The sequence below is a fragment of the Lutjanus erythropterus genome, chromosome 11 (genome assembly GCF_056507025.1).
Source record: "Lutjanus erythropterus isolate fLutEry1 chromosome 11, fLutEry1.hap2, whole genome shotgun sequence".
Classification (NCBI taxonomy): domain Eukaryota; kingdom Metazoa; phylum Chordata; class Actinopteri; order Lutjaniformes; family Lutjanidae; genus Lutjanus; species Lutjanus erythropterus.
The window spans coordinates 11,513,341-11,532,959 of NC_139327.1; the positions used below are offsets into that span (position 1 = coordinate 11,513,341).

The 19,619-nt window shown below is 38.2% G+C and overlaps 1 protein-coding gene across 1 annotated transcript; it reads left to right on the forward strand.

Annotated features, from left to right (window-relative positions):
* The first annotated feature begins 171 nt into the window (after window positions 1-171).
* On the forward strand, window positions 172-15,344 carry zswim7 (zinc finger, SWIM-type containing 7). The gene is made up of 5 exons (XM_084730255.1): window positions 172-250; window positions 2,277-2,298; window positions 3,705-3,807; window positions 13,163-13,267; window positions 15,202-15,344. The coding sequence occupies exons 1-5, from the start codon at window positions 175-177 to the stop codon at window positions 15,310-15,312; spliced, it is 417 nt and encodes a 138-aa protein (XP_084586381.1). The 5' UTR covers window positions 172-174; the 3' UTR covers window positions 15,313-15,344.
* The last annotated feature ends 4,275 nt before the right edge of the window (window positions 15,345-19,619 follow it).

Below are 19,619 nucleotides of genomic sequence, written 5' to 3' on the forward strand. Positions count from 1 at the left end.
TTCTAATATTGACTGCTGGTTCCACCACAAAAGTAAACTCAATGGTCTAAATCTGACAGTTTAAGCTCTTATTTTGAAAGAGAAATGACCGTTCAAACAGGAAGTCATAATATTTTGGTCGTATTTTATTGGCCGGCGAAGTTGAGTACTTCCTGAAACAAAACGGTCAGAAAAATGCGGTCATTTTTACCTGCAGTGACCGAACAGCTTTTCCAAGATATCAAAAAAACATTCGAGGAAACTTCGCAAAGTAAGACAAGAGTGGGAAATGGAGATAAATTATACAGCTAACCTCTCGACAGTCTTACATATTAAAGCAGTGTAGCTTTACTAGCTAGCAGCTGTAGCAGAATGTGATAAACTCATTTTACTGTCTGAGCGAGCTTTGACTATAACTTATCTTTTGTCAGGAGAGAATAGGTAACGTCTCTGGTCCTTAATTAACACGCAGCTGTCGTTTCTAAGCTCCACAGTAATGTTAATGTAGAATTTGGTACATTTTGATTGTTGTTTCAGTGTTGTTACAGTGATGTAGCTCAATATTTGGGCAATAGGGGGCGCTGCAGCCACACACTTCTACCTCTAGACTGCTCTCCAGGCCACACACTTCTGTAACTTTAGTCCAGTATAGGCTTACACTCATGAAAAGGGGCCGTTTTCATGTCAGCAATATCGATATGAAATAATAGGGTTAACACAAGTTACCAATTAGACTATATCAATTATTGTCCCGTTCCATTTAGTGTAGCAGAGCCTTTCTAATGAGCCAGTGTGCGCAATAGCAGCACCCTGACTTTATCTGACATGAATGGAGCGGGACCTTAAATATTATCATTGGTAACACCTTTGTTTACTCGGCTATTTCATTTCAAAATGGCTGCTGTGAAAAATGTATCTTATGGCTATTCTAAATAGTAGCTCATGTCCAGGGTCCTGGTATAAGCCTTTTGCACAGCAGACACTTTGACTTATCATTGTTTGAAAAGCTCAGTTCTTATAATATTAACAATGATTTTGTCCTGTCTTGTGTCCCAGTAAGCCAACACACAGGAACAGAAATAGCTAAATTAAATTCATCCATCATATATTTCAGTATTGACACCTGTGCTGTGAAAAAGGCCTATTGTGCATGATGGCAAACTGGAATGGTTTACTGGGACACTCAAATGGAACTGAGCCATCATTTATTTTATTATATGTTTGATGCTTATATGTCCAACATGATAAGCCTGACATATTTCACCTATCACTAACCCATTCCCTTCATCACCAGACTCTCAAATCGACAGGTAACATTACAGTTATTGAACATCAGTTACATATAATACAGTTGTCTCTGATCACATTTTGTGTGACAGGACATAAAATATGGGAACGTCATACCACAAAAAAAAAACTACAACAAAGTTTTGTGTATATTGACCATAAAGAATTGTCACATGCCAAGCCCTAAATCCCAATATGGCTCAGCATGTCTCAGTGGACCTGTATTACCACTCATCAATGATTGTTGTTTATCTGCCAAACTGAAGAACACACTTCTATTTCTTAGAGTTGGCTTTCATTAAGAGCTGCTTTAACTTGTATAGTCAAGTCATGTTTAGGAGCAATATACTACTGCTATACCATACAATACTGTGGGTTTACATAGTTGACACAAAGCCACTCCAAGGCAGTGCTTTGGCCAAGGCCATCTCAGCAGTTGCTATTTTTTTTAACCAGTCTGTATATATTAATGTGTGCATAGTATCAGAAAAAAAGTTACTTATTGCACCTACTACACAATTTTGCTTTATGTTAAAATGCAGTGTAGCATTTGTATAGTGCATAGCAAAATTAAAACCCTCATGTCTGGACATTGCTCCCCAGTGGCTCATAAACATTTTTTAAGAAGCAAAGTCAAGCCAAAGTATACAAGAAATAAATGTTCTATCTGTTTATCTAAATATAGTATATTTGCATCAACAACACAGAAGGAGAAAAGTTGCTGCTCTGCCGTGTAATTGATTTCTGTCTTCAGATTCTATATAGTTCAACTTTTATGTAGTTTTTTAATTTAATTAGACAGGTTACCTAAAACAGCCAGTGTTTTGTTAACGATTCCTCATTTTGTAAACTCTGAGCAGATTCACTCATGTAAAGTGTGAATAGTCAAATGGATTTCTCCATAGTAAAGCAATGACGATAATGTTTCAGCACTCTTTCTTTGAAATTGTTTTTTAATACATGAACACACATTTTAAGAAATTCGTCTATTTTCCTCTCTTTTTTTGCAGTTCCTGATGACTTGCTCATTGCGTAAGTATCAATCCTCTTTTTTTTTTCTCATGAACTTCCATCACAGATATTTATCATTAACAGTGCCACCAATGACATCATTTTGCTTTAACTCTCAAGATTTTAATGTTAAGGCAGTCGTCACGTTTCTGAGTTATGATCTGAGTCTGTCATAATTCTGATCTGAGTTACGATAAGTATAAAGTTCTGAACATGGTTGAATCTGAGTGGGTGTGAAGTGCACAAACCACAGAGGGAGGTATTTTAACAGTCTGGATTTGCCAAAGTGACGTAGCATTGAGACACAGACAGTGTCATGATGCTTTGTCTCTACTGAGACATTCCTGGTGTAGTGGTTTGAGTTACTGAGAGTGAAGGGCTGCTCACTGTCTGGGTCAGTACTGCCACATCCTGTCTGTTTGTCAGGAAGCCTCTGGTTTAGAGGCTCTTCATCATCTTCATCACACTATGTAGTAATTTACGAGCAGACGTCATTCCATGTTTATATTTGTTTCCCGGTTGCTCTCTCGGATGGAAATTTCTCTTGTTAAATGTAAAATGAAGTCTAATTAAAACTTACCAAATTTAGTGAAGTTTTTGTTTTACACTGAAGAGTTTTGTCTGGGATCACTGTTTGCATTTGCATTAAACATCAATATATTATCTGACATTGTTTTTTTTGTTTGTTTTTTTTACATCCTTATGCCATATTATGATATATATTGATAGTTGAATAATATACCTTGTAGAGCTGCAACAATTAATCAATTACTAAATTAATCACCAGCTATTTTGATCATTTATTAATCGGTTCGAATCTTCTCTGATTTCAGCTCATTAAATGTGAATATTTTTTGGTTTCTTTACCCCTCTATGACAGTAAACTGAATATCTGTGGGTTGTGAATAAAACAAGACATCTTGACATTCTGACATTTTAAAACAAATAACTATTGAAGAAATAATTGACCAGTTAATCAATTTTAACAGTAATTGTTAGCATATTCTTAGTATATACTGTAGATTTTAATCCCAAACAAATCAGAAATGCGTCTAAATATGAATGTTGCACCATCTTGTAATACATGGATGTTGACCTTTAGGAATTTTAAGCACAATTAAAAAAGTGAATATTAATTTTTTTGTCTCATATGAAGCATGAACTTCAAAGATAAGGTTTTGGCGTTCATACCTTAAAACTGAAGATTAAGAGCTTCACTTTAGATTCTTGATTCTGTGAGGTTTCAACAGGGAAGAAGTGACTGAAGAGGCAGATGTGCCAGCTCTTCTTCTTCTTCAAACTTCTACCCAGTAGTTTCTGTGTGTATACCATGTGCAGCGTCTTCAATCTGCATAATTCACTGTTTTACACAAGCTACATTTTCAAGTCTTTTACAGACCCCTTATTCTCTCCCTCATGTTTTTCAGGCTTAAGTTTGTCTTTGGTCCGTGTGCGCTGCAGGCTTTGGACTTGGTTGACCAGCATTCAGTCACCTGTCTGTCATCTCCCAGTGGACGCAAAGCATTCCAGGTTTGTTGTTTCTGCTAATTTGTACCTTAACAAACTATAGTCCTACTTGCACAATTTATATACTACAAATTAATGGGTTGTGTTCTACCATGAAATCATTGTCACATCTTTACAATGTTCTTCCGCGGCCAAACAGTTTCCAAGCTACATAATTAGTACGTGGAGGAGTTCCTCTGAATCAGACTATTGGGCGTTAGGATTTTGTGCCCCAGTAAAGTAGTTGATTGCATGTTAATACTGTTTGACTGCTAGTAGCCCAGTCTTATTCATGTTGTGCTCTGCATAACTGAGAGTGACACAACACCAGTTTAGCTATGGTTTGTCACCAACATAGCACATAACCAGTCAGATCAACTTATCTTTTTTTTTTTTCAAACAAGGAAAAGTGTTCACTTCTCCATTGTACTGTGTTTTGCTCCATCCTAGTTGTAGTCCTAGAGTCTTCGAACCTGGCCTATAGTGTTTTATCTGTAAAGACACTGTGATTCAAACTAGTTAAGAACCTTATTTTTTTATTTCTTGCATTGCAAAATGTTTCTGTCCAAATCTCCTAAATTAGCTGATCTTTCATGAGTCAAAACATTTTCGATCACTGTTTATAGCCACAATGTCCTCAGCAAGAAAAGGACATGAGTTGGTGTTGTATTTAAGAATAGCTGTGACACATTTTTTTAATGAGTTATTTGTAGGTTTTGTTTTAGGGTGTTTTACAGAAAGAGAAAACAAATCACTCCAGTCAACTGTTAAGTTGTAATTTTCTGATAAATCCCTGAATCATTTTCATCTGGTGGCTCATTCACTGGTCAAGTCCCAGTGTGGTTCACACAAATGCACACACCATTGTGTGCCCATTGAGTGCCACGCTGATTCTGACATGTGACATTTTTATAATTGGTGGGAAGGTGAATATTATATCTTAAACTCACTCTGTATTTGTTCCATAACGAAGTGGGTTACACGATCTAGTTCTTAAATCCACATACTTTCAAAAGCACTGAACAGATACACAGATGTTACTAAATTACATCATACCAAAGAAGAACTTGCTCTGAAACTGACCTCAGTCGCCCTGTCCTCAAAGTTAAGAGTTCATCTCAACAGGACATAGAGTGACTTGTGGGGGGAGAAACAAGTCGGTCCACTGAGGTTGTGGTCATTGTGACCCAAATTTCCTGTAAACTCCTTCAGGATCCTGCAAAAATAGTTTTGTGAAAGGAACTGTAAAATACAATGCAGCTCTTACAATGCAGATCCTGTTCTGTTGGGTCACTTTCAGCTCAATTGTTGTTGTCTTAATTGTTTCACTTCATTTCAAGGCTGTCTATCATTGATTAATATAGTAGTCCATTAATTCTATTTTTATTCTCTTCTGGAAAATGTCTTTTTCCCAAATGTTATCTTGATCTGTGGTTATTTAGTGGTTGTGACTCTGATTAGTCAAATCTTACACAGAATAAGAGTTTTATTAAGTGTTTTCTATGTTTGTTATTATGGGGAAAGAAACTTTAACAATGCAAATTATTATACATTTAACTTATACTTGATGAATTTGTCAGATTTCTTTGGCACATTATCATATTTGGAGTTTAGATTTCTTCTGAAAAAAAAAATTTGAGGTCTGTGATTCCAAATGTATGAAATTAGTTTTTAGCGGTATATTCAATCTGTGGATCAGAATTTTTAAAGAAATGATCAATTAATCGATTAGCCAGTTATAAGAAAATTGCTCTGCAACTATTTTGATAATAAATGTAATCATATCAGATATTTTTAATTAGAAAATGCCAAATATGTGCTAGTTCCAGCTTCTCGTATATGAGGATGCTTCTGCTTGTTTCTGCTGTTCATTAGAGCTGCACAATTCTTGCCTAAATGTCAGTCGTGATCTGTCTCCTCAAGAAATGTGATCACGATTCTCTCACACAATTCCTATTTTTTCCACAAAAATATTTAACAAAATCTTAAGTTTCTCAATTAAAAATCTTAATCTTAGATACTTGCTGATTTAAACGGATGACATAAACATACAACATAACAAATTTGACTTAAACATACCATGTATCAAAGTGCTGGACTTGACGTAAAAGTCCAAAAACATACCTTAAGTGTATTTTCTTCTACTTTAGAACACTTATTCAAAGTGATTAATTTAAATGCTGCTGAACATTTAAAAAAAAAAAAAAAGGATGTGGACTGTAATATGAAGTCATCGGATTTCTGCTATTGGCCTTTTAGTTACTATCATACTTTACTACCTTCTGCTGGATTTTAAGATGTATGACATTTATTTTTATTTATTTATCCACCAAGGTCAAATGCTCTATTTCACTATGTTAACGTAAGTGAAAAATAATTTGAGTATCAGCCCCATAATTCAGATCTGCTTCCTTATTTAATGGGTTCTTCCTTGGCTCATGCTACACTCTTCCACCAGGTTTCATGAAAATTGGACCAGTAGTTTTTCTGTAATCCTGCCGACTATCAAACAAAAAAACTGCAGTGAAAATATAACCTCGTTGACAGAGGTAGTAATTGGCTTGTTAGTTGCAGGCCTTAGTCTGCCCAGACCAATACCATTATTTCTGGCAGCGTTTCATGGCAGCGGATAAATAATAAGATTTTTTTGATCTATACATTATGTTACTGTTAAGCAGAAGTGATACAAGGTTGCCTGTTAAACAGCTCGTGTTGTCTGAACATGTGAGACTTTCACACATTTCTCCTGCTGCATTCTGCTCTGCTTTATTGCTCCGCCGTTCACTTGCTGCTGTGCAACACTTCAGTTTCGACATCACTCACACACAGGCTGCCACTCACCCCCAGCTGTAGATTAATGTTGCTAAACAGTTGTTAAAGTAATAGTTCAACATTTTGTTAAGTATGTTTATTCACTTTCTCAACAAGACTTAGATGTGGGAAATTAAATTACTCTCATGTCATGTGGGGAACAGCTAGCCTGGCTCTTAAGATTAAAAAAAAAAGATCATGATAAATTACCTGTACTTTGTATATTTACTGTACTGACATGAGAGTAGTATTGATCTTCTCATCTAAAAGAAAACAAGTAAGCAGATTTCCCAAAATGTCAAACTATTCCTTTAAATAAACCCTGCAGCAGATCACTGTTTGTCTAGTATTTAAAATGTATGAGAATATGACATTTAGAACATTTCTTCAGTTAATCTGGAATATTTACTAACAAAGAGCAAACTTTTAATGTTCCACATGACCAAGCATTATAAACTGTAATGAGAGAGGACATTTTCAGGTCATACATTTGACAGAACATGTGAGTATTTTATTCATAGCTTTTTAGTAATTTGAATGATTTTTTTTACTTGTTGAGCTGCTCATATTTTTCCAAGTTAAAGAATCCTGATGCAGTCCCACTGACTTCCCGGTACAGGCTTCTCTTTTGGTAATAATAGCATTAGATCATGTGGCAGTCCAATTGACATCGCCAGGAAGTTTTACAACTTAATTAATGATATTTTCTTTCTCTTTGTCATAAATCTCAGAAACTGAAGCTGGAGTTTATTTAGTGGTATTAGCAGTAGTGAATGTTGCTCCTGTGATCTTGGCAGGTCTGCTTTATGTTGTAACAGTGATGCATTAAGTGAGACTTAAGTTTACACAGTGTCCGTCTCAAAGCCCTGCCACAAATATTTAGCTTCACCCTGTTCTTTGACTATCTCTAAATTTAAAGTTTGACAGTGAGTGCTTCAGTGGGAAGCTCTTTCCACTGAAAAATACGAAAGTAGAACACATTTTGAGAGGTAATGACTTTGCTCCGCTGGCATGGCATTAAGATATCATTTAGGATCAGGCTAAACACAATCATGGCAAGTCTCTTTATATTTTAAGAAGGAAAAGTTGGAGAAAAGTAGATGAAAGATTTCACTCTGAGGCTTAAAAGTTGAGTCATGGCATAGGTCTTCCAGGTTGAAGGGATGTTTGGTGGATCACATTTAGGCAGTGTTCAACAGCTCTGTGAATCAGAAAAACTTTGTTCAACCTCTGAAACAGTGCAAGCAGTGACGGCAATTTTAGGAGCAGTGCGTCATTTTACACCCACTGCAGTTACTCATCCACTTGTCCAAAGTCCTTACAAGTTTCCAGTTAGACAGTGAGAGGATGAGAGAGCAGATTTCTCTCATTAGATCATAAAGAATATTCTTAACAAAGCATAAATTAGTTTCCTTAAATGGTTTCCATAAAATCATCCTGCCCTGTTTAGAATGAAATTATATTCTCTGAAACCCTGGAGTATTTAGTTCACTGGAAGTATGGTGACTTGTGTAATAACTGGAACTGTGTCTGACAGATGTTGATATAGTTGATAAATTGGCTGCAAAATGCTGCAATTTTTGTAATTTCCTGTTAATATATATTAATCATTTACTACTTTTGTGGGAAACATTATTTTCTCATGTTGTTGTGGTTATTTGGTCGTCTCTCTGCGCAGAAGGAATGAGTAATTCATGAGAGCCTGGCATTTCACTGCTGGGGTTTTTCACCTTATCTCCTTCCTAACAGTCAGTGACCTTTTCTTAGGCAACAGTATACCGCAGCCTGTTGGGAACCCAAAGGATGAGTAGTGTATTCTCAACAGTAATCACACATGAACACTGTGGATGGCCGTGTTCAGTCTTTTACACAACAAAAAACTGAGGTTGTCATTGAAGACAGTACGACCCAAACAACTCTTCAGCTGTTGTGATTTCCAATTAATCATTTCAGTCAGATAAAAATGTTAAAGGCTCCGGCTTCATCAAATATGAGGTTTGCTCATTTGTCCTGTTTTGTATAATTCTGAATGAATTATCTCTGGGTTTTGGACTGTTAGATAAACAACTTTTGTTTTAATATGATATAGATCTGGGGTTCTCAAACCTTTTCAGCTCAAGACCCAAAAGAGAAATGTCTTATCTTCCCAGGAGCCAGATTTACAAAAATACTTCATGAATTGCATTGACATCTACATTTATAAACTAAAAAAGATCACAAACAATGAATTTAGCTAAATGTATATAAAAGGTATTGAATTCATTATAAAAAGGAATCACAGCAATAATCAAATTCATGAGTATATTGTTTGTCTCTCATCCCACGCTGCCTGTCACTATTTGAAGACCTACAGTAGAATAAAAAGACACCAGCTTAGGAGTATGACTTTCTGTGCCTCAGATCATGTATAACATTCCTGATCAGATATCCTGTTTGTCTGTGGCCAGCAGAAGAAGAATGACTTCATGGGGTGGTGAAAGGGGCAGTTGTGATGACGCTGTGCTAATGTGAGTGGAGTTCTTTTCTCTAGTGGCATTACTGTGCCAAACCATTTTCCTGACTGGAATGTAAAACAAACTCTATGTGGATTGAAATAAAGATTTTTAGCACTTGAGGCAGTTCATCGGCACACTTTGACACTGTATTTGTCAGCCAAAGACTCACACGATGTGATGGAAATATGTTGGAGTACAGATAATGGTTTGTGTATCTCGGTGACTTACCAGAGCTTTAAATTTCCCTGAAGCCTTGTTTGTGGTGTGGAACCAGTGGACAGAGGGCCGTCCAAACTCCTGGTCCTCTGGCTAATGGCGGCCCCCAGAGAAGTATTTCCCGTAAGAGCCAGCGTTTCATGCAGAGATGGAGCCAGAGTTACACTAAGGCTTTAACTCTCACTGTTCCCTCTGCAGCGACTCACTGAATGGTGGATCTTGATGTATAGTGTCATTTGAGGAAAGCAGGATCCCTGCCAGGCAGTGGAAGCCTGCAGTTCATGGTGTATGCTGATGATGTTAGCTGCCAGCTTTGCAGTGTGAGCTACAGCAGAGCCACACAATCTATGATGACAGCAGACCACAGAAAGGGTCCAAGTGTGAGCTGGTTTTCAATAAACTTGGCTCTTTAGAAACTGTAGCGGTCCTTGGCTTCTCTCCACAGTTCTACGATTCTGTCCTGATCACGGTGTGCATGTTGCTTTATTCATCTTTTCTGAGGTGTTTTATGTCCATGTAATTGACTCTTGTGGGCCTTATTTATAACGAAGTGTCACACTGAAGAAAAGAGAGGTTTTTAACTTTTGTAGGTCACAAGGAAAGGTAATTTATCGAAGCTCTGGAGAATAAACGAGCCTGCTCTGCCATCTTGGGAGGCATTAGTTATCGTGAAGTGTCAAGCTAATCCACCAGCTTAATGTCCCCATGTGTCATGTGCATGAGGACGAGACTTTAATCACTGTCTCTAGCTGGGAGTGAGTTCTGGCATCGTGGACAGGAGGTTCTGTCAGCTGAGGCCATCAGACAGTACATAGGGGTTGTTAAAAAATGCATCATTTCTACCTCATCGCTTCCAAATAACTAATGTGAAATGATGAGATTGGTGGAAGCAACCTCACCTTCAACCCAACTTCTTTTCAGTCACTGGTATGAAACATTTAACAGAAGAGTTCACTCAAAAGCAAAATTCAAGGTGAGACATTTTAGTGAATTTGGTATGTTTTCAGACCAGTGAGGTGAGGCTATAAATTGCAGCCAACTAAATACATCATCTCTCTCTCCCCTTAAAGCATGTAGGAGAACCTAGAGTGGCTGCAAAAAATGCAGAAGGCCTTCTCTAGAGCCACTGTTTGGTGTGTCCATTCAGGGCTACTATAGAAAAACAGCAGGGCAACATGCCTGACTCTGTGGACCTGCTGTCTTTGTAGATAAAGACTCAAATAAGAAAAGACTCATTTTAAGGGAATGAAAACACAACAATTGTTATTTTCTTGTCGTTATGAACTAAATAAAACATACAACCCCAATTCCAAAAAGGCTTAGACATTATGTAAGTAAAAACAGAATGTGATGATTTGCAAAAACTTTTCAATCTATGTTCAGTTAAATACAGTAAAAAAACACAAGATATTTTATGTTCAAACTGATTGACGCTAATATTTTTAGTGTTTTTTTGTGATGCCTGCCACAAGTTCCAAAAAAAGTTGGTGTTGGGGGGATGTTTACCACTGTGATGCATCACCTTTTCTTTTAACAACTTTCCCATGCTTGCTTGATGTCCAACTTCAGATGTTCAACAGTTCAGTGTCTCTGCTGTTGTATTTTGTGCTTCAAAATGCACCACATATTTTCAGTGGCATAAAGGTCTGGACCACAGGCAGGTCAGTGTAGTACCTGAACTCTAGGCTAGGCTGTTAGAACATGTGCAAAATGTATATTGGCATTGTCTTGCTGAAATAAGCAGGGACGTCATCTGTATAGCAGCATATGTTACTCGAACACCCGTATGCACCTTTCAGCATCAACGGGGTCTCCACAGATGTGATAATTAACCATGCCGTGGGAACTAGCACACCCTCATACCATCACAGATGCTGGCTCCTGAAGTTTGCGCTGGTAACAATCTGGAGGGTCCTTTTCCTCTTTAGCCTGGAGGTCATGACAGCCATGATTTCTGAAAACAACTCCACTTTCTGTCAGTCCATCTCAAATGAGTTTGGGCCCAGATAAGTTAGCGTTTCTGGATGTTGTTAATATACGGGTTTCGCTTGCATAGTAGATTAAGCAGCAACAAACTGTGTTTACTGTCAATAGTTTTCCAAAGTGTTCCCAAACCCATGCAGTATCCTTCATACAGTTATGTGGGTTTTTAATGCAGTGCCACTTGTGGGGTCAAAGGTCACAGGTATACAGGGTTAGTTTTCAGCCTTGGCCCATACATGCAGATATTTCTCTGGATGAATCCTTTCTCAAAGTGGTCCATGCTTGTGAAGGACTGAGTCTTTCAAGGATCCCCCATTTATCATAGTACTATCAGATGTTACCAATCTGTTTATCTGCCAGTTGTTCCATGCAAGTGTTTTTGAACATTCCATAACTTTCAAAGTCTTTTGTTGTCTCTGTCCAAACTTGTTAAAGATATACTGCAAGCATCAAATACAGAGTGTATATATACAAAAACGTTTATCAGTTGAAACATTACATATCTTTTTAATGTACTATATTCAGTTGAATGCAAGTAAAAATATTTGGAAATCATTTCATTCTGTTTTTATTTATGTCTTACACAACATCCCAAATTCTTTGAAATGGGGTCATACTTAAGAATACTATAGTCCACTTCTGCCATATTCCCCTCCAACAAAGTCCACAAGCCGAAAAAATTACAGCATGAAAACTTGAAACCATGATGTTTTCTGGCATTAGACATTAGCTGGTATAGTGACACTGAAACAGTGACTGACTGTGGGCTTTGAGATATTCTACCTAAATCAGTTTGCGCCAGTAAAATACCATCACTGCAGTGGTAATGTGTGAACAGTTTGATTTCACACAGGAAGCATCTGCAGGGCTTTTCTCCAGATGACATCATCACCAGTCTTGTCTCTCTGCAGTGTAACTTAAGGACAAAAGGTAGAAATTACATGAAAATTTAAAAAAGAAAAATCAAATAAGTGGTTTCAACTATGAAATTTAAAGGGGCAGTCAATCCCCTAGTCAAAACTTCATATTTTTCCTTTTACTTGTAGTTCTATTTATTCATCTAGATTGTTTTGGTGTGAGTTGCAGAGTTACGGAGATATCAGCCATAGAGATGTCTGCCTTGTGTTGAATATGAGTAGCTGCATGATTCCTTTTGCATTGTGATTTAGTTGATTGGGAAAAAGAAATTAGTTTCTGCATGAAACTGCTCACAACGAGGTCTGTGGGTTATTTTGAGTAACCAGGTTTATTCAAAGATACATTGCTACTGAGCATTATTTTCAAATGCATTTTCTGGACATTTGAACACCACAAACCATCTGGTTCCATTCCTGACATCTCTATGGCCAGTATCTTCAAAACTTCACAGTCAGAATGACTGTTTGGGGAAAACATTCAATGTCAAAACAGCATGATTCAATGTTATTAAAAAAAACAGGAAAAAATCCAAGGTGGGTAAAAACATGTTTCAGTCAATGCAATAGTCAACTCTTTAGGTTAAGGAGAGAGAAGGAAGAGACTGCTAGAAAAAGAAATAGAGACAGAGAGAGATACAGTATGTACTTGGAAGCATATATAGTCATGTCTTCACTACTCTGACTCTCAGAGCTCAGTCCCGTCATGTCTGGACTAGTTGAAGGACATTTGTGATGCAGTCAGGAGCTTGTTTTCCTTCATGCCTTTCCATGTTTTGATTTTCTCCAGCACACAGAGCTGGCAGTCAATACAAACAGCATGGTGATCATATTTGATTGTGAATGTCTTCCCTAATAAAGGAACAACTCACATTGTCTCTCTGTGTGATCTTCCAAATAAAGTCATCACACACAAGCCTTTCCACAAATTTAAATGTAGTTTGCATGAATCTGTTGCAGGTGATGGGAGGCTCAGGGCGTGTGTACACCTGTTTTGTGTCCTGTCACTACTGCCCATGCCCAGCCTTTGCCTACACTGTGCTCCGCAGAAACGAGAGCCCGCTGGTAAGTCTCAAACAAACTGTTGTACACAATCTGGGCTGCATATCATTGTGTTTGGTACCTAAAACTGCCAAGTAATAAAGGCTGACACTAAATGTTTGGTCAGCCTTGTATTCTGTATTAATTCTACTTTGTGTGTTTACGATCTGAAGGATCCGTGTGTATGATTTAGGGGCATCTAGAAGTGAAGTCTTTTTTCCTTCTGATATGCAATCAAGTGATTTTGGACAGTATCCAACAGAAATCAATGCTGACTATCAGATCAGTACATCCCTTCTCTCTAAAGCCAGTGTTTAGTTTGTCAGTTTTCAATTACTCAGTAAACAGTGATGCAACATGGGGGACTTCATGGAAGAGGGCCACGCCCTCTTTAGATATAAAGGTCTCACTCTAAGACAAAACCACAAAGATTCTTATTTTAAGGTGATTAGACACTAATAAAAACACAATTAGGAATATTATGTTCCATTTCTGCCATCTTCTACCAATTGATCCCTCTAAATCTTTCAAATTGGACCATAATTTTGTCATATTTAGGGTGTAGTTTTGTTTAAAAATAGCAGAGTGTAGTACAAAGACAGTCATTTTCAAAGCAAGTTGGTGACTAACTGAAACCGTAAAAGTGTGGGTGGGTGGGTTAGGGTGGGGGTGGAATACTGTAGCATATTTACACACAGATACATAAAAGCCATTTCACAGCCATTGTGTCTTGTCAGTCAGGCGTGCATCCTGGAGAAAACCATCGCCCAACCAAAGTCTAGAGGAAGCACACATAGAAATGTGTGTAACAGATGTACTGTGGTGAAGTCACGTTCTTGTCTGGTCACTGAGAGACGTCTCTGCTCTGACTGGCTGTTTTTGCTCTAAATATCTGCAAGCAAATAGCCTCTGCTCCTGCTCCAAGTATCACGAAGGCTTGTCTCCCTGGAGATGCTGCTAAAATCAGTGTGAGAAACAGAGCGCTGTAACAGACCGTGGAGATTCCCTCTGAGTGCATCAGCACCACTGAAACTTGTAAAAACACATAAAAATAAAACTATTCACTGCTGCATCAAATTCTCCCCCAACTTTTATAGGCAGCTAGATGAAACTTGAGTCAGTTTTCCATTCTTACATGTGTCAAAGCTAAGGAATAGCACAGATGAGGTTTATGGTGGATCAGATTTTAACATAGTCCCAAAGTCAAAATACGACACTCCCGAGACTGCAAGTTTGACCGTGCATTCTGAAGCTACTCTGATATTTCGGGGGCTCTGCGGATTCCAGTATGACTTGATAAGGCCACAGCAGGTCCATACTGCTCTGCCAAGCAGGTCAGAGGACAGATAAAGACACCCATGTTCATAAACAGAGTCGGCAGGAGAAGCTAGTATACAAACTTCTGTACGTTTGCTGTTTTCCACACACTTTGGCTTTGGCTCATTGTTTATGCAAACACCGAATACAGAGGCGTGTTAGTGTGGTGGAAATCTCATTTACAATGCATGGAATAATCTGAGGCTGGAAACAAGTCAATGATTAACATCTTAATGTTGATAATAATGAGAGGAACTTCTGAATGTGTTAAGTGACACACATACACAACTGTCTCACATTTAGCTGCTGGTGTTAGTTCTCACTCATTACACAAACACTCCATTTGGGAAATAACACACACTCATAACCTGCTCAATCGCACAGGCTTTTCATTAATAGAAGTGTTTATGATGAAATATTGGAAATTGTTTTAGCCTTTGCTTTTGTGACTATTCTTGGATTGAAGTTTCAGTGGAAAATTCCCAGCAGGTCAGAGCCAAGCAGCTCCTTTCTAATCTGGTGTTTACATGAGATCTTTGAATTTAAATGAGTGAAGTGTCATATCATGTTATCATGTCATCAATCACATCTGTGATTATGTTCATGTAATGAATCTTTGTCTGTGCTCTGTTTTTTTCCAGTGCAAACACATCCTGGCTGTCTACCTGTGTCAGGCCATGGGTGTGACTCAGCAGGAGAGTGTATCTGATCAGCAGATGACCATGTTGCTCAGCGGGACTGAAGCCCTGTGACACCCAGGTATGTTCAGTACCAGCACACCCTCGTGGATGAAAGCCGTGTTTCGAAGGGATTTGATAAGTCACAGTGGAGAGGATGGGAGCGCAGGAGTGCTCCCGTGGTTTCTGCTCTTTCATATATCTCTCTGAAAGACACCAGATGTTGCTTTATTTATTATTTTCTTTTGGAAGAGCTCTTAGTCTGTTTCCAAGGAGACGACCCCTGTTCATTGAGCATGTTTCTGATTTATTTTTAGTTTATTTTTGACTGAAGCGGCATCAGTTATGGAAGTGGCTGCATGCTGAAGAACTTCAGAAATATTAAAACATTAAACAGTTTTTCCAATGTCATTTTAAATATAAATTGTTAGATGATTTAAAGGTGCAGTTCACCCCAAAATCAAAAATACATATTTTTCCTTCTGTCTGTAGTGCTTGTATGAGTTGCCAAGTTTTGGAGATGCTGGCCATAGAGATAGAGTCTGCTTTCTCTCAAATTTAATGGAACTAGATGGTACTCAGCTTGTGGTTCTCAAAGTGCCAAAAATATATTTGAAAAAATCAACAGCAATGTCTCATTCCAGCAATCATGACCCTGTCACTCAAGATAATCCACAGACCTTTTGGTGAGCAGTTTCATGTAAGAATTTCTTGTCTACCAAACTCCACACACCAGCTGAATCACCTCACAGAGGGCTGATGCTAATACTGATATTAGGGAGTACATCAAGTTCCTTCATACTGGAAAGAAGGCAGATATCTCTGTGGCCAGTAACAATTCACACCAGAAGATGGAAATGGATAAACAGTTCTACTAGTGAGAGGAAAAATAAATAATTGAAATAATTTTCAACATTTAACAATTTTTCCAAAGTGTCATTTGTAAATATAAATTGTCAGATTATTTAAAATCTGTAGTTTTCAAAAATAAAGACCAATATGTAACAATATAAACATTGCCTTTATTAACAAAATAATTCACCATACATACAGATTGTATCATGTTAAATAGCAGTATCGCAGTTGTAGTTTTGTTCAGTGGAAGAAAGAATGGCCTCTGGAAAGGTTGAACATCAGTTTGACCACAGTGGATGTTTTTTCCTGATTAGTAACAACACTATAGCACACTGACAGAAAGGTTCTTCGGAATAAAAGGCAGGAATGTTGAACTAGATCAACTTGTCATTGTCCGTCTTACCTTTAAAATCTTAATAGAAGGCAACAGTATGACATCAATCAATAGCTTGTAAAACGCCGGACACCTACAGTACTTATTTTTACACATCAGTCAACAAAGACACATAATACAACGTTACAGTGCAGTTACAGTATAGATGTCTCCATTGGAATGTACTAAAACTTTGGCACACTCCTGTATTTTAGCCCTTGAAGTTAGTCAGAGGTGGTACACTGGACACAACGGCACATGAGGGGAGACAGTTGAAGCAATGAGGCAAGTGCTCAACTTAAGAACACAACGTGGTTCACCACCTATGAAGCACACCAAACAGGAAATAATCTAAAATGTCAGTGCAATGTGTTTTCATTTGTGTAGTGATGGCTCTCAGGTGACCAAATTCACCCTCGTGTTTTTTTCACGTAAATTATAACACTCCAAACAAAACGCTGCTCTGTTCTGATTAAATTCACCAAGACCTTTTCAGTGATTAGCAGTCTTCAGTTTTATAAGCTCAACAGGAACAGAGACAACTATGCTGAACACCACGAACAGAGGCAAAGCATCACGTGCTTAAAGATTTGACATGGTGGAAAGCAGTGCTGCAGCTGTGTTGCCTCAGACTATGATACTGCACCATTGAGCACAAAGGAATTAGAATTTGCCTCTCAGAGAACAATTCAATAATGTTACCAGCTTCGCACTTAAAAATGATCTTTATTTTTGGAGGTTTAACTGGATTTAGTTGTCTATCAATCACCTATCTTTCATAAGGAGGGTTGGCTCATTGGTGTTTAATTAAAATGAATGCTCAGTGCAACATTTTTTAGAGGTTTCCATCAAAGATGCAATATGTAAGAATTGACCACCTGTTATAGTATAACTACACTACCATGATATTTAGTATGCCAGAAGAAGATTTAGTATGTCCCAATACATAGTATGTGAAATGCTGTATGCCAAAGATATCAGGATGTCCTACTGCATCCAGGCGCATTTTGCAGTATGCAAGCCACCATGCTTTTCTGGTTATTCTGACGCACAATCCTTTGTGATTTGTGTGAGCAAGAGGGTCAGAGTTCAATGCACACTGTTATGATGAAGTAGTATGTCCCAACTATATGCACACTGCATGCAACAGTACGTACTTTTTATGGGCAGCTGCAGTACATACTAAAAGTAAAATTAAAAAGCATGCTATTTGGAATGCAGGGTTAGTGTTCACACCGCCAGCACATCTGCTTAATGAGGAAACTGGGTGGAAGAATATTTCCTTGCTTGACACGTCATAAGTTTATTTTGTTTATTTATAAAGCTTAAAAAGCTCAGAGGCTGTGGAATGCAGCGAACTTGCTGCTCGCACACATCTGCAGAATGAAACTTGGGAAAGCCAAGCTATTAGGGGCGTGTATATCACTGACTGAGACTGATTCGATACGTATCTTGATACATGTTCAATGATACAATATATCTTAAAATTTTTAAATGGCCAATGATTCGGTTTGATATGATTCAGCTCTGTCATGATACGATAAGATGTAATACAGTGAATCTTTACAGTGTAGCATTAGTTGAATCAAAATGTAGAGTTCTGTTAGTTGCAAAAACACATCCTGATAATTTTACTAAATATAGTAACAGGAGAGACAGAAGGAGACATTACAGTGGTGTTAACATCTTATTATGAGTCTCATGTGTAAATGAGATACTGTGGCCTAAATGAGAATCTTTGCACAAACTTTAAAACTGTTAAAAATATCAGTATTTCATATGAAGAGTGCTGTGGTTTTGGTTAGTGTGGAGGAACACTGAAGTGTTACCTGCTCTCACAGTGACGTGACGTCTCTGTGGGTCAGACTCGTGGCTCTGCACCCTGCTGTCAGACACATTTTGCATAAACGATTTGCAGCAGCGTTTCTCATCTTTCTCAAAGAACCCAAACTTATTCTACACTTGTGCGTTAGGAAAGTTTGGTGGTGTGATGCGGTACAGTGTCACTTCTGTCGCTGTTTTCACTGCGGCCTGTTTTAAGTAAATGAAGAGGAGACACGGGAGAGGGAGAGGGGAGCGCTTGTTTCGTGTGATTGCGGCTGCAGGCGTCCAGTGAGAGCAGTGCAGGCAGAGGCAGGATGAGAGAGAAAACAGAGGAAACTTAAAGTTGCAGCTCCCTGATGCCAAAAATGATATGATGCCATGTTCAGCTTTTTACAGGCCGTCTGAACCGATGCACTCATATCTTACACATTAAAGTCTGATGCATCGGCTGCATGAGTTAATCGTTACAACCCTATAAGCTATATTGTCAGACAACTGCCTCTTGAGGTACAAAATGGTATTACACACAGGATGGGCCTGGGCTAGCTAGTTAGCATGCTCACTTAAGTAGATATCTCTGCAAGTCAGTATAAAGTTGTCTTTGCAAGAACATCAGAATTGTTATTTCTGGACAGTCAGTTGGTAATTGTGTTTTGTTTTTTTTTGCCACTAAAATTCTTACATATTGCACCTTTAAAACTATATTGTTATGTCAGTTGAGACTGCTCAGTTCAGTCAGTGACTTCAGCAGCTTGTGGGGGACTGACTCGTCTAAGAGGGCAGATGAGAGCCTCAGGATCCCAGCTGAGACTGTGTCTGGGGGGGGGGATGGGTTGTCAGCTGGACTCCTGAGGCAAATGACATTCACATACACCCAAATGAATCAAAGCAATGTTGCTTCATGTTATGTAAGTCACTGAGTACACGTGCACGATGAGGAATAATGTAAATTGCATTGATTTTAAGTATCAAATTTTACACTGGCTTTTTAACTAACAGTATGTCAGCTGAAAATGCTCTATGCAGATGCCATATTTCTATAAAGGGCACAATCAGGTTTCCACTTCCTGAGCTTTTGTCTTGTTAATATGGAAATGTTATGGAGCACCACCACAGGTGAGCTGTGCTAAACTACTTATGTCTGGGTCTGAGTGACTGAATCAAATCATGCTCATCATCTAGTGGCTACAAAAACTCTCTCTCTGGCTCTTAGCCACAGTGCTTGCAAGATCATTTTGTGACCCTTGAGGCAAAGAGCGGTGACTCATGGGATGGGATGGGAAAAACATTTATATTTTCTTGTTCATGGTTGCATTTCCCCCTTTTCTAT

Excerpts from the sequence above, each read along its gene's own strand:
- zswim7 (XM_084730255.1), top strand. The coding sequence starts at position 175 with ATGCGGTCATTTTTACCTGCAGTGACCGAACAGCTTTTCCAAGATATC. Across the intron at positions 251-2,276 it reads ATTCGAGGAAACTTCGCAAA|TTCCTGATGACTTGCTCATT; the intron begins GTAAGACAAGAG and ends CTTTTTTTGCAG. Across the intron at positions 3,808-13,162 it reads GTGGACGCAAAGCATTCCAG|GTGATGGGAGGCTCAGGGCG; the intron begins GTTTGTTGTTTC and ends AATCTGTTGCAG.